Below are 14199 nucleotides of genomic sequence, written 5' to 3'. Positions count from 1 at the left end.
TGAGGGGCCTTGTGTCTGACCTGTTCTGGACCAGGACGTTGGTGTACACAGAGTTGTTGACCCCTGAATGGTACTCGTCGGGAGACATGACTCCTGGACACACAAGTCCAAGATGGTGCTCAGTGCAGGGTCTCAGAGGCCTTCCCTCCACGCCGGCGGTCAGCGTGGGGCTGGCACACCTGAGGCGTCGAGTCTGGGAGCATCCACCCTTCCTCCCTGAGCCCCTCCCCACCGTGGCCCTCACCCCTCAGGTGGTACTTCTCCTCCCTGGGGCTCCACTGCACACGACTGCACCAAAACTCGGCCACAGCCCTGACCACGTCCCAGCCACCAGCCTCTCGAAAGAGCTGCAGGTCCTGGGGAGCAGGAGGCGGCACAGAGGCCAGGGCCCCAGTCACTCTCATCCCCAGTGGCCTGTCTGTGCCCAGAAGCAAGGCCTGGCACTGAGACACCTGTCCTCAGCCAGCTTCCCAGAACCGGCCCCAAATAGGGAGCCATGAGGAGTGGGGGCTACACCAGCTGCCTGGCCCCCCTTGCAGGAATGGTGGGCCGGCACCCCTCACCTGGGTGGTATGGTAGTACAGCTCGAAGGCCAGCACCACGGCCCCGTTGACATGGACCTCCTGGGCTCCGTAAGTGTCCTCAGGGCAAACCTCCAGGCCGGAGCCTGTACTCTCCCAGGCAAACTTGGCTCCCTGAGGGGTTGGGAGGGGGCACACTTGGCCTTGTTGGAGGCAAGGGGTGGCCCATCAACTTTCCCATGCCCTCGCCCTGGAGGAGGGGGGCACGGCCTGCGCCAGGTACCCTGGTGGATGCTACTGCGAGAAGTGCCCACTGCATGTCCTCACTGGGGGCCACGTGGTTTCTGCCCAGTTCTCACCCAGTGCTGACCCTGGCGCAGGGCAGCAGGGGCACCCCAGGGGGTCCTGGGCCAAAGTGGGGTCCCGGCCCTGCTGCGGTTCCCACCTCATCTCTCTCTCAGGTGCGGGCTGGGGGGCACCACTGAGGCCCCACAAGCCTCAGGGTGGGGAATCTAGGACATCCCAGCTCTGTCCAGAGAGGGGGCCTGGGGAGAGGGATACAGGCCTGGGAGGGGTGTGGGGGCTGCAGGCCCTGCAAGGCCCTGTGGCCAGTGCCCAGGTCCCCTCACCTGGTAGCCCAGGTTCTGGGCATTCCCCAGGGCCCCGCCCAGCGTGCGGATGCGGTACTCCAGGATGGCCCTGGCGGCTTCGGGGTGGAACATCAGGATATTCGGGAACATCCAGAGGTCCTGAGAGCACAGTCCTTCGTTCTAGCGCTGGACAGGCCCTCCCTGCTCCTGCCCCTGCTGGTCACATTCCACCCTGGCAGAGCTCCATTGCTGGCACCTTCTGGGTTCCTCCTCTGCTGCCCACTCAGATCTGCAGACCTTCCCCACTTGCCCACCCAGTTCTGTCTCCAGCCCGGAGGCTCCCGTTGTTCTGGTCCTCAGCCCCACACTCCGCCTCCCCAGCCAGAGTTCATGTGGCCTCCGAGGCTCGGCTGGAATATGGGCATGGGCGGCCTCAGGCCGGCCCGCCCGCCACGAACGCCTCTGGGAGCCTCATCAAAGAAACGCCACAGCAGCAGCACAGGGAGGCTCAGACAACGATGGGGCAGCCCCAGCGCCATCACTCTCGACACCTGCATGCCCGGCAGCCATCACGCCCCTCCACTCTGTGCCCTCAGTGTCCCCGTCACCCTCGCCGGCCTCCAGCACCGGGCTCCACGCAGCAGCCACACAGCTCCCCGTCCTGATAGGTCTCTGCAGCTCACTGGCCCTCAGGTAAACGCCAAGCACCACACCACTGCCTATAAACCCTGGTGACCTGGGCCTGCAGCCCTTCTCGCCTTGGTGGGGGCCCCTCCCCACGCCCTGGCAGGTGCCTCAGGCCCTCTCAGTTCTGGTCTCTGCACCTTCCATTCCCCTCACCTAGGTCACTCCTCTGCCACCCTCCTGCTGAGATGCCACCTTTTCCAGGCCCCTTCCCTTTTGCCACAGTCCCTGTGCTTCCCCAGCTACAGCCCTGATCCCAGAGAGGGCAGAGACCGTGGACCTCCACGTGTCGCCTGCTGTGTGGCTGGTGCTGGGTGTACAATGCTCACCTGGTCCCAGAAGACGTGGCCCCAGTAGCATTCCTCACGGCTCCCATTGGAGAGGCCTCCAGGACTGAGGCCATGGCAGATGTATCCTGGGGCCTTGGGCTGGGGTAGGGCACTGAGCAGGTAGTAGAGGGAGCCACGCAGGGCCTGGCGCAGCGGCAGGGGCCCCACCATGTCCAAGCCACATTCTGCCCAGAGTTGGGCCCAGGCCTGTGCGTGAGCCGTGTACAGAGCTCCCCTGGCCTGCAGCTGCAGGGCCTCAGTGAGGCAGGCTTGAGCCTCAGCCTGGCTGCCGCCCACCACCGTCAGGAAGTCCCATGTCCTATCCTCCTCACCTTCCCCAAGGGTCAGGTCTGGGGGTGCTGGTGTCCACAGCATGTGTACCTCCTGCTGTGGCCCCCCGGGCTGCTCAGGCGTGAGGGTGTGGCCATACAGGTACCTGTGATAGTGCGGCCATGCCTCAGGGATGAGCTCCCTCCTGAACTCCCTGGCAGTAACTCCAGCCCCCTCCTTACCGGGCTCCTTGGAAGTCAGGACCCTGATGCAGGTCCAGGTCTGGGCTTTCCGGGGAGAAGGCTGACGGCAGCAGCAGCGTGATGGGCCCGCTCCCCGGGGACAGGCGGGCGATGGACACACGGAAAGCCAGGACGTGGGGCAGTGTGCGGTGCGCATAGATGCACTGCGAGGCCCGGAAGTGGAGGCCCTCCAGAGTGTGAAGAAAGGAGCCTGGGGAGGCAGAAGGGAAGGCAGGACCACTCCAGGTGGGTTGCCAAGCTATGGCCTCCCTGGGGCAGGAGTGGACCCCCCCACCGTCGCCTCTCCCCACAATGAGGCTGATCCCTCCGGACCCCGGGCTGCTCTTTCTTGCTACAGCTGCACAGGAGGCCTCCAGGCGGAGGGAAAGGGGGACCCTGTGCGCCTCTCGGGCCTCCTGTGTAAACTCAGGAGGTGCTGGTGGGATTTCCCCCACCGACATGTAACAATGCCTGGGGCAGGGGTGAGGCAGTCCAGGCGGCGCTACCTGTGTTGGTGTCTAGGGCAAAGGTCTCGGTCAGCCGCTCCCCTATCCCTGCAGGGGCCTCCAGCCGGACGTTGAGGGGGCTGGGCAGCACGGCCCGGTGCGTGTCCCCACCAGCCCCATTGTACACGCCGCTCACGTGCAGCGTGTCATGAAACACTCGTGTGCCCAGGTATGCGTTGGTCACAGTGGCCAAGAGACGGGGGTCACTGGGCAGAGAGTGGGCAGCAAACGTGGTGGGGTCCTCGCCGGCGTCCTCCATGGAAATGCCGCTGGACCTGAGCGGCCTGATGGGGCCTCAGGGGCCCCGGGACTGGCTGGGCCTCCCTGTTGAGACCGTCTGTAATCCCCTGAAGCCTCCCTCAGAACTGGGGGGAGTTGCGGACCCAGCTGGGCAACCCCGAATTTCCTGAGGCCCCTCCTAGGAGGAAAACACCCAGGAAAGGAGCTCAGACCCCTGAGGCTGATCTCCAGGAGCCCGGCTGAGTCCCTAAGTTTGTCTCTCCCACCTGGCACCTGAGAATTCCAGTCCTAACCCTGCTTTCCCAACGCACCGCCCCCAGAACCCCGGTCTTGCCCCCACCCTCTGAGGTCGGGACCTGCGTCTGTCGGTGGGAAGTGGACGTGGGGACCAGGGCGGGGTGTGTGTGGTGAGGGAGGAGCGCTGGGCGGGATGGGGGAGGGAGTCTGGGGCTGCCAGGGGCCCTGGGGGGATGGGGCACTGGGCGGGTGGGGGTCTCGGGGGTGTGGGCGACTGGGGCAGGCGGGGGTCGGGAGGGAGGATGGGGCGGCTGGAGTCGCTGGAGGGGGGCGCCTGGAGGCTGGGAGGGCGGCGGGCGGGGGGCAGCGCGGAGGAAGGCTGGAGCTGCGGGGCGGGGGCCTCTGGGACTCACCGCAGCCCCACCCGGTCGCCGGGCGCCAGCGTGGAAACCTGTGTCCGTCTGCTCCACGCCAGGGCCGGGGGAAGGAGGAGCCGCCCGGCTTCCGCGCCACCAGGAAGGTCCGTGGTCCCCGCCCCCGAGGGCCGGGGCGGTCGCTGGGCGGCGGGGGCGGTCGCTGGGCCCGGGGGCGGGACGTGGACTCGCGGCTGCAGCCCCGGCTCCCCTGGGTCGCGCCCGGGGCCTTCCCTGCACGCAGCGCCCTGAGTGCGCAGAGCTCGAGCCGGGACCCGGGGCTGTGTCCGGGGGGCTGTGGGTGGGGCCCGCGGGCCGGGGCCGGGGCTTCCCTCCCGCGCCTCCTCCCTCCCGCTGCGCCCTCCCGGCCGCCTCCACCGGGTCTTCGTCTCGCTGCTGCCGGGGGGCTCGGGGGGCTCCGATGCCAGTGAGACCCCAGCCGGCGCCCGGGTTCTCCGCACCGTCCAGAGAAAGAACTCGGGGTGAGGGGTCAGAGGAAGCGAGAGGCAGGAGGCGAGGCGAACGCGCAGACCCGCCGCGCTCTGCGGAGCTTGGGTCTCCTCCTTAGGGGCGGAATGATCTTTAGGGAGTCCGGAAAAGAAGCGGATTTCAGGGACACCCCGGCCCCCGCCGTGACTGCCTCCTTTCTCCTTCATCTGGGTTTTTTGCCGGGAGGGTCATGGACGTGTCCCTCGCACGGGGTTTTGGCCATTTTCTCACCCTCATTTTGGGTTTTCTGTTATCCTTCGGTTCCTTTGTCTCGGTCCTGTTCTAGCTGTTGTTTGGGTTTTTCCATCCTCCTGCAACCACCCGTGCAGTTCCCAATTCCCATCTCAACGCCACCGGCCAGCTGGACACTGCTGGGCTCAGCCCTGGGCCCGCTTGTCGCTGTATCTCACGCTCCCTGACCTGGTCCACATGTCCCTGTCCTGACCACTGGGTGCAGCCAGAGACGCCGGAGTCCAGCACGTGCTCGGAAGCCTGCTGCTCCCACAGCCTCCCCAGCGCAGGTGAGGATAGCTCCACCCGTCCTGCTGCCCAGGCCAAGAACCCTGGTTTACCTCTGCCCGTGTGTCACCCACACTCCATTCAACCCATGGACAGGTCCTGTGGCTCCACCTCCATCCGCCCACACCTCCTCCTGGCCTGCTTCAGTCGCTCCCAACTTCTGCTTTTGTTGTGAACAGACCACCCTGACCCCCAACATTTAAGGCAGACCCTGCACTCTGCCCAGAAGGCAGTCATGGCACCCAACTCACTGAGGATGGGCCAAAAGCGCTCCTCATACAAGCTCCACCTGCAAACCCTCTCCTGCACCTGCCTTGCTTCCCTGACCTCATCTCCCCGCAGCCGCCTTCCCCTACTCCACTGCGGCTACCTGGCTTCCTTGCTGCTTCTAGAACTTTCCAAGCACACTCCCCTGCCTGGCTTGCTCTGGCAGCATCATTGTCTGAAGCACTTTTTCACAAGACCTCTTTGGGGCTTGCCCCTCACTCCTTTGGGGTTTCCAATGCCCAGTCCTCAATGAGACTTCCTCAGACCCCCCTTTCATGCAACAGGAAACCCTGGCTCCATTCCCACCAGTCCCAGGCTCTGCCTTACTTTCCTCGGCAGCATTTATCAGCCCTACCTGTGCATCTTTATTACATTGTTACTTGTTTAGGCATCATAGCCTTATTGATTGTGGTGTGTATTTATGTATCAGATATACATTTATTTACTTGTTAGAGATGGAGTCTCTTTCTGTGGCCCACGCCAGAGTGCAGTGGCAAAATCATATTAGGTTGTTGCAGAAGTGATTGCGGTTTTTGCTTACTTTCCAACCAACCTAATAGCTCACTGCTATTCCTCGAACTCTACGCTCAAGCCTCGAACTCTGCCTCAGCCTCCTGAGTATCTGGGACGACAGGCACATGCCACCACATCTGGCACACGTATATGTATAATATACGTATTTGTGCTATTGCATTGTGTATCACATACATATGTGTTGGGTATGTAGCATATATATATATATATGTATATAGTATTATACTATGTATCATGTAGATGTTTGTCTTCCTACCTAGAATGTCAGCTCTAGGAGGACAGGGATTTTTTGTGTTTTGTGAAATGAAGAAATGGAGTTTGAAAGTGGATTATAGTAGGGGATTTCCCCTGGGAGTGATGGGGCTGAATCTAGAGTTTCCCCCACCTCCCCACTCAGACTGGAGTCTCAGCAGCCCAGCAGGGTTGAGCAGAGAAGACTCCAGGATTCAAGGACTGTCCGCTGCTGGTCCTGTCCATCAAGGCCCTTGTCGCAGCGCTTTCTGCAGTCAGCCTGCCCCCTGAGACTCACTTTCCTCATTGAGGAACTGGGGGCCACCATCCTGCCCTGTCAAAGTGGGATGCTGGAAAGACTGTGAGCACCGACCTGGATTGTACCTGCCCGGCCAGGTGTAATAGAAGCCAACAGAAATGAGTGCACAGGAGAATTTACCATCAGCGCATGGGGGCTGCTCACCCACCACGTGGTCATGCCTCCCACCCAGCACGGGGGTTCTGCTGTGTCTCTCCCCTGCCCTAGTCTCCCTTCCCAAAGATCTCAGACACTGGACACCTCTGGGTCTGGACCACAGCCTCAGGGATGGTCTCATTCCTAACAGGGAGGGATGGTGACCTGCCTACCTTCAGTCTACAGGGGCACAGTCCTGGGGGCTGCTGGGCCACACTGCAGATGGGGGTCGGGCAGAGGAGGGTCATTGTGCCCCAGGTAGGAGCTCTCACCATCATTACTATGGCTTGGGTTGGTTGGGGGGTGTCTTCAAGGGGAATGGCTGGAGGGGCCCAGGAGAGGAAGGTGGGTGCAGTAGTGGTGGGGCTGGGGGAGAAGGGGTCCCCCAGTGTATGGAGAGAGGGGCAGACCCTGGACTTGTCCTGGATGGGGCAGGGTGCCATGTCTGGGCCTCCACGTGCCTGTCCGGGGCCTCTCGGCTCAGAAGTTTCCCAGAGGCTGACAGCAATGTCCTCCCGCCCTTGGAACGGGCCGTTCTCTCCATAGGGACTTTGACTACGGTCTTCCACCCTGCTCTGGCCACCAGTGCCTCAGAAGGTTGAGATGAGTTCCTTGGGAGGTTCTGGGTGGCCGTCCAGCGCTGGGTGTGCGATGACCAGATCCGGCTTTGCTCTCTTCACAGCCTGAAGCTCCTGTAGTGACTGCTCACTCAGCTCCACAGAGGTCAGACTGCAGCCACACACACAGAGCAGAAGCAGGGTCAGCGGTGGGGGAAAGCAGCCAGGGCTTTTGGGCAGGGCTGTGGGAGCAGCCAGGGCTTGCGGGCAGGGCTGTGGGAGCAGCCGGGCTGCGGTCAGTGACGGGGCTGTAGGCTTAGCTGTGCCGCAGACACTCAGGGACAGGCGGTGTCAGCTGAGAGATTTGTCAGAGGCTGGGGGAGGGGCAGAGGCCAGGCCTTGGGGGTGGCAAAAGGGTATCGGGGCTACTGGCCCAGGGTGCGGCCGTGGGCACCAGACAACAGATGAACATTTGGTCAGGCAAAGTGGTCAAGGCCCGGAGCTGTGGCCAGGGCTTCAGAGGACAGGCCTGTCAGGGCCAGGCTCCCAGGTTGGTGTTTGAGTTCTGTCACATGGGAGGTCTCTGGGAGGGGCTCCTCTTCAGGGTTCAGGGGAAGCCCCCAGGCACCCACCCCCACCTGGGTTGACAGGCTGTGTTCCCAGCACCCTTCCCACCCCTGCCTCCACCTGAGGGTCTGCAGGCCGCATCCCTGGTGCTGTAGGACTGCACACAGGTAGGTCACCATGGGGGCAGGCAGTTGGCAGCCGCTGAGATCCAGGGTGGTCAGGGCGGGGCTCTGTCGAAGCATACCCACCAGGTACTGGAGCCCTTGCTGGGAGCTGGGCAGCTGTACCCTGTGGGAGGGCAGACCTCAGGAGCTGCTGGGGTGGTGGGGGGCATCCCATGGTCCCTCCCAAGCCAGGCCTCACCTGACCGTCTGCACCCTGCACTTGGGCCAGGCTAGGCCCTCACTCAGCATACGCAGTCCTGCCTCACTGAGCCTGTTGTGGAGGAGGCCCAGCTCTGTCAGTGCTAGAGCTTCCCTCAGGGCCTCAGAGAGGTCTCGGCAGACTGCGTCAGGGACTTTGCAGTGGGACAGCCTGTGGTCAAGAAGCACCTAGATTTACCTGTGGGCACCTCAGCCACCACACCACCTCCAGCTGGACAAACTGCCCGCTCCCCAGTGGCCCGAGGTTCAGCTGAGAGATGTGTTGGCACCACATCCCTCCCTGGATCCCGCAGAGCCTGCCCTGCCCTTTGTCGCCACGCACCCCCGGGAGCTGTGTCCGTTTCTCCCTACAACACGCTACGAGCTCTTCGGTGAGCTGAGACGTGTTTCAGCATGTTTGCCGCACAATGGTCCACCAAGCTGAGGAGGTGGCCGACTCAGTTTATTTCGTCAGCCGGTCCCGATGGTTGGGGAGTTGTGGTGTTTCTCCTTTTTTTTTTTGCCATTGTAAGTAATGGTGCGCTGAACATCTTAGTTTACCAGCAGAATTGCTGGGCCAAATGCAATCACCTTTTTGGCTCTTATGCTTATGTCCAGACTGCCACACCCCCACCCCCGTACCAAGCTAATCTGCTGAGTCGCCATCCATGTAGGATGTACCTGTTTCATCATCAGTACTAGTTCCTAGATTTTCTCTTCCTTTCTGCTCACTTGGTGGTAGCTAAGAGTGACTGGAAAGTTATTGCCATGTAAGAACTGTACATGTGTGGCCACATTAAATCTCACCACAGCTCTCCAGATCTACTGACTCCATTTCACAGGGGAGGAAATGGAAGCTTGGACAGATGGACTTGCCACTGGGCACACAGAAGCAGGCTGGGATTTGCAGACAGCCTGACTTCAGAGCCTGGGCTTGAACGCCTTCCTCCACTGCTTCTAAGAACCCAGCAGTTTCCGACGGCAGCCTTCCTTCAAAAGGAAAATACACTCTTGCCTTCTCTAATCCCTCCCTCAGTACGCTTCTCTGTTTTCCACTCACACCAGGACCAACCTTTTCCTACCAGTACCTAACCTGGTAATGAAGCTCCAGACCCCCACCCCCTCCTCCCTCCGCTCTGTGTGAGGAGAGCCTGCCAGTCCCAGCACCCACAGGCCTCAGGCTCTGGCCTGACCCCTCAGCCTTCTTTCCTAGGCCACACTTCTGTCTCTGCCCAGGGCATCCTGCTCTCAGTCTGCTCCACAGGAAGGGCTAGAGGTGTGGCCACTCACGTGAGGCTGGTCAGACGGCACTGCCGGTCAGTCATTGCCTGAAAGAGTGGACGAAGAAGGGAGGCTGGCAGTTGTTTTGTGGTGTCTCGAGAACTGCTGGGAGAGAGAGGAAGGTGAAGCCCACCCTGACCCTCACAGTGCCCCCCGGAAAGGACTCCTGCCTGTCTAGTCCTGGGGTCTCAGAGCTGCCCCTCCTCCTCACCTCCATGCTGAGCCACTCCCTTCACACTCCCCCTGCCAAACCCAGAGCACAACTACTCATCTGTTGCCCAGGCACCATCCCCCTGGGGTGTCTGAGTATCCCCCACATCCCCCACATGGGTCTTTGGGTCCCCAGGCCCAGTCCCTGCCAACATCGTGACATTCATCCTCTCAACAGATGCCAAGCACCTGGGCAGGGACTGAATTGGAGCTAAATTCAAGGGAACTCTGGCAAAAGCCTTGCCCGGAAGGAGCTGAGGGTCTGGTGGAGGTGTGGGGCAGATGTCATAGCAGGATGGTCAAAAGGGCACTTCTGGAGCCAGTTGGGTCCCCAGCCAGCTGGGGGAGCCAGGGCAGACTTGTAGGACAGGCAGCAAACTGAGAATATTCTAGGTGGAGGGAAGGGCAAGTGCAGAGGCTCAGGACAGAGGGCATCATGTGTTCCAGAACTTATTGTCAGAACATATAATGGGAAGAAGGGCTGGGCCAGAGCTGTAGGGCCATACGAGGAAGTTTTCATAGGTTGTGGGTGGCTGAAGGTGGGCATGGTGAGGACACCCTGGGGAAGAAGATAGGAACTCAGTGGTTGCCTTGCAAGGGGGTGGTCAAAGTCTCCCCTTTTGGGGAGCCAAGGTCTGGTCTGGACGCGCTCCCCATGCCAGATGGACACTGAGGTGCACAGATTTGCACCGGCACACACACCTCACACACAAGAGGGCATCTCTGCCCTGGAGACGCACCTGCTGCCACCCAGGCTGGCCTGCAGCCGCTTCCCCAGGCTCTTCTTCTTCTTCTCCTGCGCAGTAACCAGGCTGCAGCTGATCAGCCGCAGGGCCTGTCCAGCAGGGCAGCACCTCACGCAGTAGCTCAGAACAGCCACGTCCATGCGGCAGAAGCGCACTCCCTGCAGCGCCAGCTCCGGGAGCCGGCATAGGGCTTGGCGCACAAACGCGTCCTCCTGCGTCTCGTACAGGCAGTACAGCAACTCCAGTGGGTAGTTGGGCTCCTCTCCCTCCTCCTCCTCCTCTGGCTCTTCCGTGTCCTCGAGCCCTTTGGTCCCCTCGGTCACCTCTGGTGCCACTCCGGGGCAGCCCTGCCCCTGTCCCTGCACCCACCGCAGGGCCTCCTGCTTCACACGCTCTGAGACCACGCAGCCGAAGTGGCCCTCGATGTCGCGCATCCGCTCCGCGCTCAGCAGTCCGAAGAGGAAGCGCGTGGTGAGCACCAAGTGGCTATGCGGCTGGGCGTCCCCACCACGCAGGAGCGTCCCAACGCCGCCAGCCGCGGTCCCGGGCACCCCCTCGTCCTCCAGCAGGTAGGACAGTGCCGCGAGGAACTCCTGGAAACTCTGGTCCATGAACTGGTAGGTGACCTCCGTCTCCAGCACGCCAGGCAGCTCTTTTTTGCTGAGAAACAGCGTCTGGACTTTGGAGCCACGAAGCTCCAGTTGCTCCAGTTGCTTCTCGGCAAACTGCGCCCTGCGTCCGAGGACGCCCTCGCGGGCCAGGCGGCACAGATTGCGCAGGTCGCGCTGCACCCGGGGCCCGTCGGCTACCGGAGCCGAGCTCAGCACGCTGGCGATGAAAAGCAGGTACACGGACGTGGTGGTCTTGGATGTGCGCGACAGGTCCAGGCCGAGCTCCAGCTGCTGGTTCAGCACGGTGCACACGATCCAGCACACGAAGGGCACGAAGCACAGCGCGAACAGCGTTTCGTTCTCCTTCACGAAGCGGTAGGCGCGCTCGGCTCTCCTCTCGTCCTGGAAGAACTTGTAGAAATACTTCTTCTTGTCCTTGTCAGAGAAGCCGCGCACCTCGGCGCACTGCGGGGAATCCAGGCGGCCCTGCAGCCTCCCGGGGGCCGCGGAGCGCGTGGTCACGAGCAGGAGGGCCGTGGGCAGCAGCGCTTTACTCAGCAGCCCGCCCAGCACCCGCGCACCACTCGCCGCCTCGAAGGGGTCTGTGCAGGGCGCGGCCTCAGGGCCCTCCAGCGCGGGCAGCTCGTCCGCGCCGTCCAGGATGAAGAGCAGCCGCTGCGGTTGGGCCAGCATTTGCTGCACCGGCGCGCCGCGGTCGGGGCACTGGTCCAGGATCAGGTCAGCCAGGCTGCGCGTGCCCGGCCGCTCCAGCAGCTCGCCGCAGGGCATGAAGAAGGCGAAGTCCACCTGGCCCTGGTACAGCTTGCCCGCCGCCCAGTCGTACAGGATCTTTCTGGCCGCCATGGTCTTGCCGATGCCCGCCGGGCCCTGCAGCACCACGGTCAGCCGCTGCCGGCCCTCCTCGTCGCCGCGGAAGAGGCGGTTGAAAGTGTGCGTGTCCGAGCGACGCGCGCGCCCCGGCTCGGGCTCCTCCGCAGGCCCCAGCGCCTCCTCCTCCCGGGCGGCGCTCTCGGGCGCGATGAGCAGCTTGGTGAACCGCTTGGTGATCTTCACGGAGCGGGCGTTCCTCTCCTTCACCCGGGCGTGCAGCTGCAGCACGTGCTCCCGGTACTTCTTCTTGTATTCTGGGCGCAGCGGGAGACAGCGCGGGGACAGGGGTCGGCGGTGGGGCAGGCTGCGCCCTTGGGGAGCCCACGCCCTCCCCGGCTCTGCTCAGGCCTCAGTTTCCTCTACTGGACCACGGCCCACGCCCCTGGCGGCCCTCCCACCCCGGTCCTCCCCCAGACCCTCCAAGTGAGGTTGGGACACGCGTGTCCCCCAGCAAGAGAGACCCACCGGACACGGAGAGCAGCGCCACGGAGCCGAGCCCGAGCCCTGGAAGGGAAACTGGGGTGAGGTTCCGCCGAGGGCGGGGAACAGGGGGAAGGCGCCACTGGGGTCCGAGTCACCCTGAGGAGCACGCAGGGTCCTACCTCCGGGGCCCGCGAATTTGTGGATAAAACGCGTGGAGGTCGGGGGCCGCGCCGGGGCTTCTCGGGGAAGCCGGGAGGAGGGCGGCCCAGCCTCTGTCCAGACCGGAGGGACCTCCCGCCCGGAACTCACGCCTCAGCCGCTGCTCCTGGAGCTGCGCCGCCACGGCGCGCGCGTCCGCCCTCTTGAGGGTCTTGCAGGCCACCTCCAGCGCAGGCTCCGGGCCATAGAACTGGGCCAGCTGCTCCGCGAGGTCCACGGCGTCCGCGCGCTCCAGCCGCCCCCACGGGATGCTGCGTCCGTCCGGGCCCACGTCGCGCAGCTTGTGGCGGAAGCGCTTCAGCTGCTCTTGGCTCAGTTCCTCCAGCGCAGCCAGGAGCAGCTCGCGGGCCACCGCGAGGCGCAGCTCCGTGCTGGAGAGGGCGGGCGTGGGTCATCTGGGAGCGGCCCTCGGGTGACCCCCGCCCACCCCCGACTCTGGCATTCGAGAACCCACCGCGGGCAGGGCCTCAGGGAGCCCTGGGCCAAGCTGGATGCATGGGGTGGGGGAAGGGGGCAACGGGGAGTGACCCCAGACTTTGCCCTCCTCCGTCCCCGGACCCGGGTCAGGGCATCTTGGTGTTCTTCGCCCTCTGAGGGTGAAGTGGGCACTGGCCACCGCCGACCTGAGCTCTGGGGGCACCTTCCTCCCCTGCACCTCCCTTTCTGCTTCTGTTCTTCCATGCCCCAGGCCAGGTCACATGCCCTGAGGAAAGTATTTCCAAGAGACCCTGAACTCTCTTTCCTCCCTTTCCTTCTTTTCCCTCTCTTCCCGAGCCCGAAGCAGAACTGGCCTCTATGGCAGCAGACACTGCCAGGCCCAGGCTGTATTCCTGGAGTCCTCACCTGGCTGCCTTTTGGTGAGGCCCAGCTTGGGGGCCTTGCACCAGGGCCTGAGTCTGAGCCTCTGGTGGGGAACAGACCCCACAAATGCCCTCTGTGGGGAGGCAGTCCTTAGACTCCTGAGCCTGGGGGTGAGGGTGAGGAAGGATGTGGACAAGGGTAGAGAGCCTGTGGGAGTCAGCGGGTGAGGTGAAGGCCCCAGAGGGCTGAGACCAGCTGATTCCCAGTGACCACCCTGAGGCCAGCACTCACCTGGAGCAGGGGGCCTCTGGCTGGTCCATGGGGTCTCTTCCTCCCTGGCTCTAACACTCCTGGGCAGAGGTGGGGGTCAGAGAGGTGATTCCTTCACAGGCTGAGATGGAGCCAAGCCTTAGAGGTTGTCCAGCCCAGTCCATTCCCCAGGTCCACACACCCCAGCTCAGCTGGCACGAGATGTCATGGGGCCCCGTGGCACACACATCATTGCCCTTTAAGGGCCCGGCTTGGTGACCTTTGATTTTCTTACTCCTTCATTCCATTAATGTTCCCCAAGAACCCCTGGGTGTGGCATCGGGGCATGGCTGTGAGCAGGCAGCTGCAGAGCAAGGTGGGTTGCGTGAAGGAGGTGACTGGCTCAGAGCCTCCCTGAGGCCTCCCTCCTCATCTTCAGAACCAGCAGCTTCGGTGCCACACTGTGCCATGTTGGCATCTAGTCACCCTCTGCTTCAACTTATGGCATTCAGGGAGACATTTAGGCCCACCTGGAAAATGAAGGATCTTGTTCCTTTACTTTCTCAATAAACTTGCTTTCACTTTATGGATTTGCCTCATATTCTTTCATGTGCAAGACCCAAGAACCCTCTTTTGGGGTCGGATTGGGACTCCTTTCTGGTAACATCGTTCTATCAAACCACAGAATGGATGATACTGAGGAGACCCCTGACCCAAAGGAAATAGACTGCAGCACCAATTGGCTAACTTTGGGTA

General features: G+C 62.6%; 2 protein-coding genes and 1 pseudogene across 7 annotated transcripts in view; all 3 read right to left on the bottom strand.

Annotated features, from left to right (window-relative positions):
- PGGHG (protein-glucosylgalactosylhydroxylysine glucosidase) overlaps nt 1-4230 on the bottom strand; it is a 6699-nt gene extending 2469 nt beyond the window's left edge. For 3 of the 6 annotated variants that reach the window (XR_003306734.1, XR_003306736.2, XR_003306735.1), the window contains exons 1-8: nt 4033-4230; nt 3143-3560; nt 2637-2847; nt 2125-2560; nt 1151-1270; nt 564-695; nt 245-356; nt 21-93 (exon numbers count right to left, since the gene is read on the bottom strand). Coding sequence is in view for 2 of the 6 variants with exons in the window: in XM_026447317.1 (XP_026303102.1) it covers nt 21-93; nt 245-356; nt 564-695; nt 1151-1270; nt 2125-2560; nt 2637-2847; nt 3143-3401 (1343 nt within the window). In the remaining 4 variants the exon portion in view is untranslated. The remainder of the gene's footprint in view (nt 1-20; nt 94-244; nt 357-563; nt 696-1150; nt 1271-2124; nt 2561-2636; nt 2848-3142; nt 3561-4032) is intronic. The other 3 variants (XR_003306733.2, XM_026447317.1, XM_026447318.1) reach the window with 3 other exon arrangements.
- LOC116418998 lies at nt 4029-4952 on the bottom strand (annotated as a pseudogene).
- Nucleotides 4953-6490: 1538 nt separating this feature from the next.
- NLRP6 (NLR family pyrin domain containing 6) lies at nt 6491-13514 on the bottom strand. The gene is given in 11 exon segments (XM_031936693.1): nt 6491-7255; nt 7771-7938; nt 8014-8184; nt 9303-9395; nt 10244-12005; nt 12217-12255; nt 12484-12771; nt 12774-13031; nt 13034-13201; nt 13319-13401; nt 13486-13514. Coding segments are annotated over 11 exon segments (3198 nt in total). The 3' UTR covers nt 6491-7116.
- Between the last annotated feature and the right edge of the window lie 685 nt (nt 13515-14199).

This window comes from Piliocolobus tephrosceles, chromosome 13 (assembly GCF_002776525.5).
Source record: "Piliocolobus tephrosceles isolate RC106 chromosome 13, ASM277652v3, whole genome shotgun sequence".
Taxonomy (NCBI): Eukaryota; Metazoa; Chordata; class Mammalia; order Primates; family Cercopithecidae; genus Piliocolobus; species Piliocolobus tephrosceles.
Note: the sequence above shows the minus strand (reverse complement) of the source record. Positions and strands in the feature narration are given on the sequence as shown.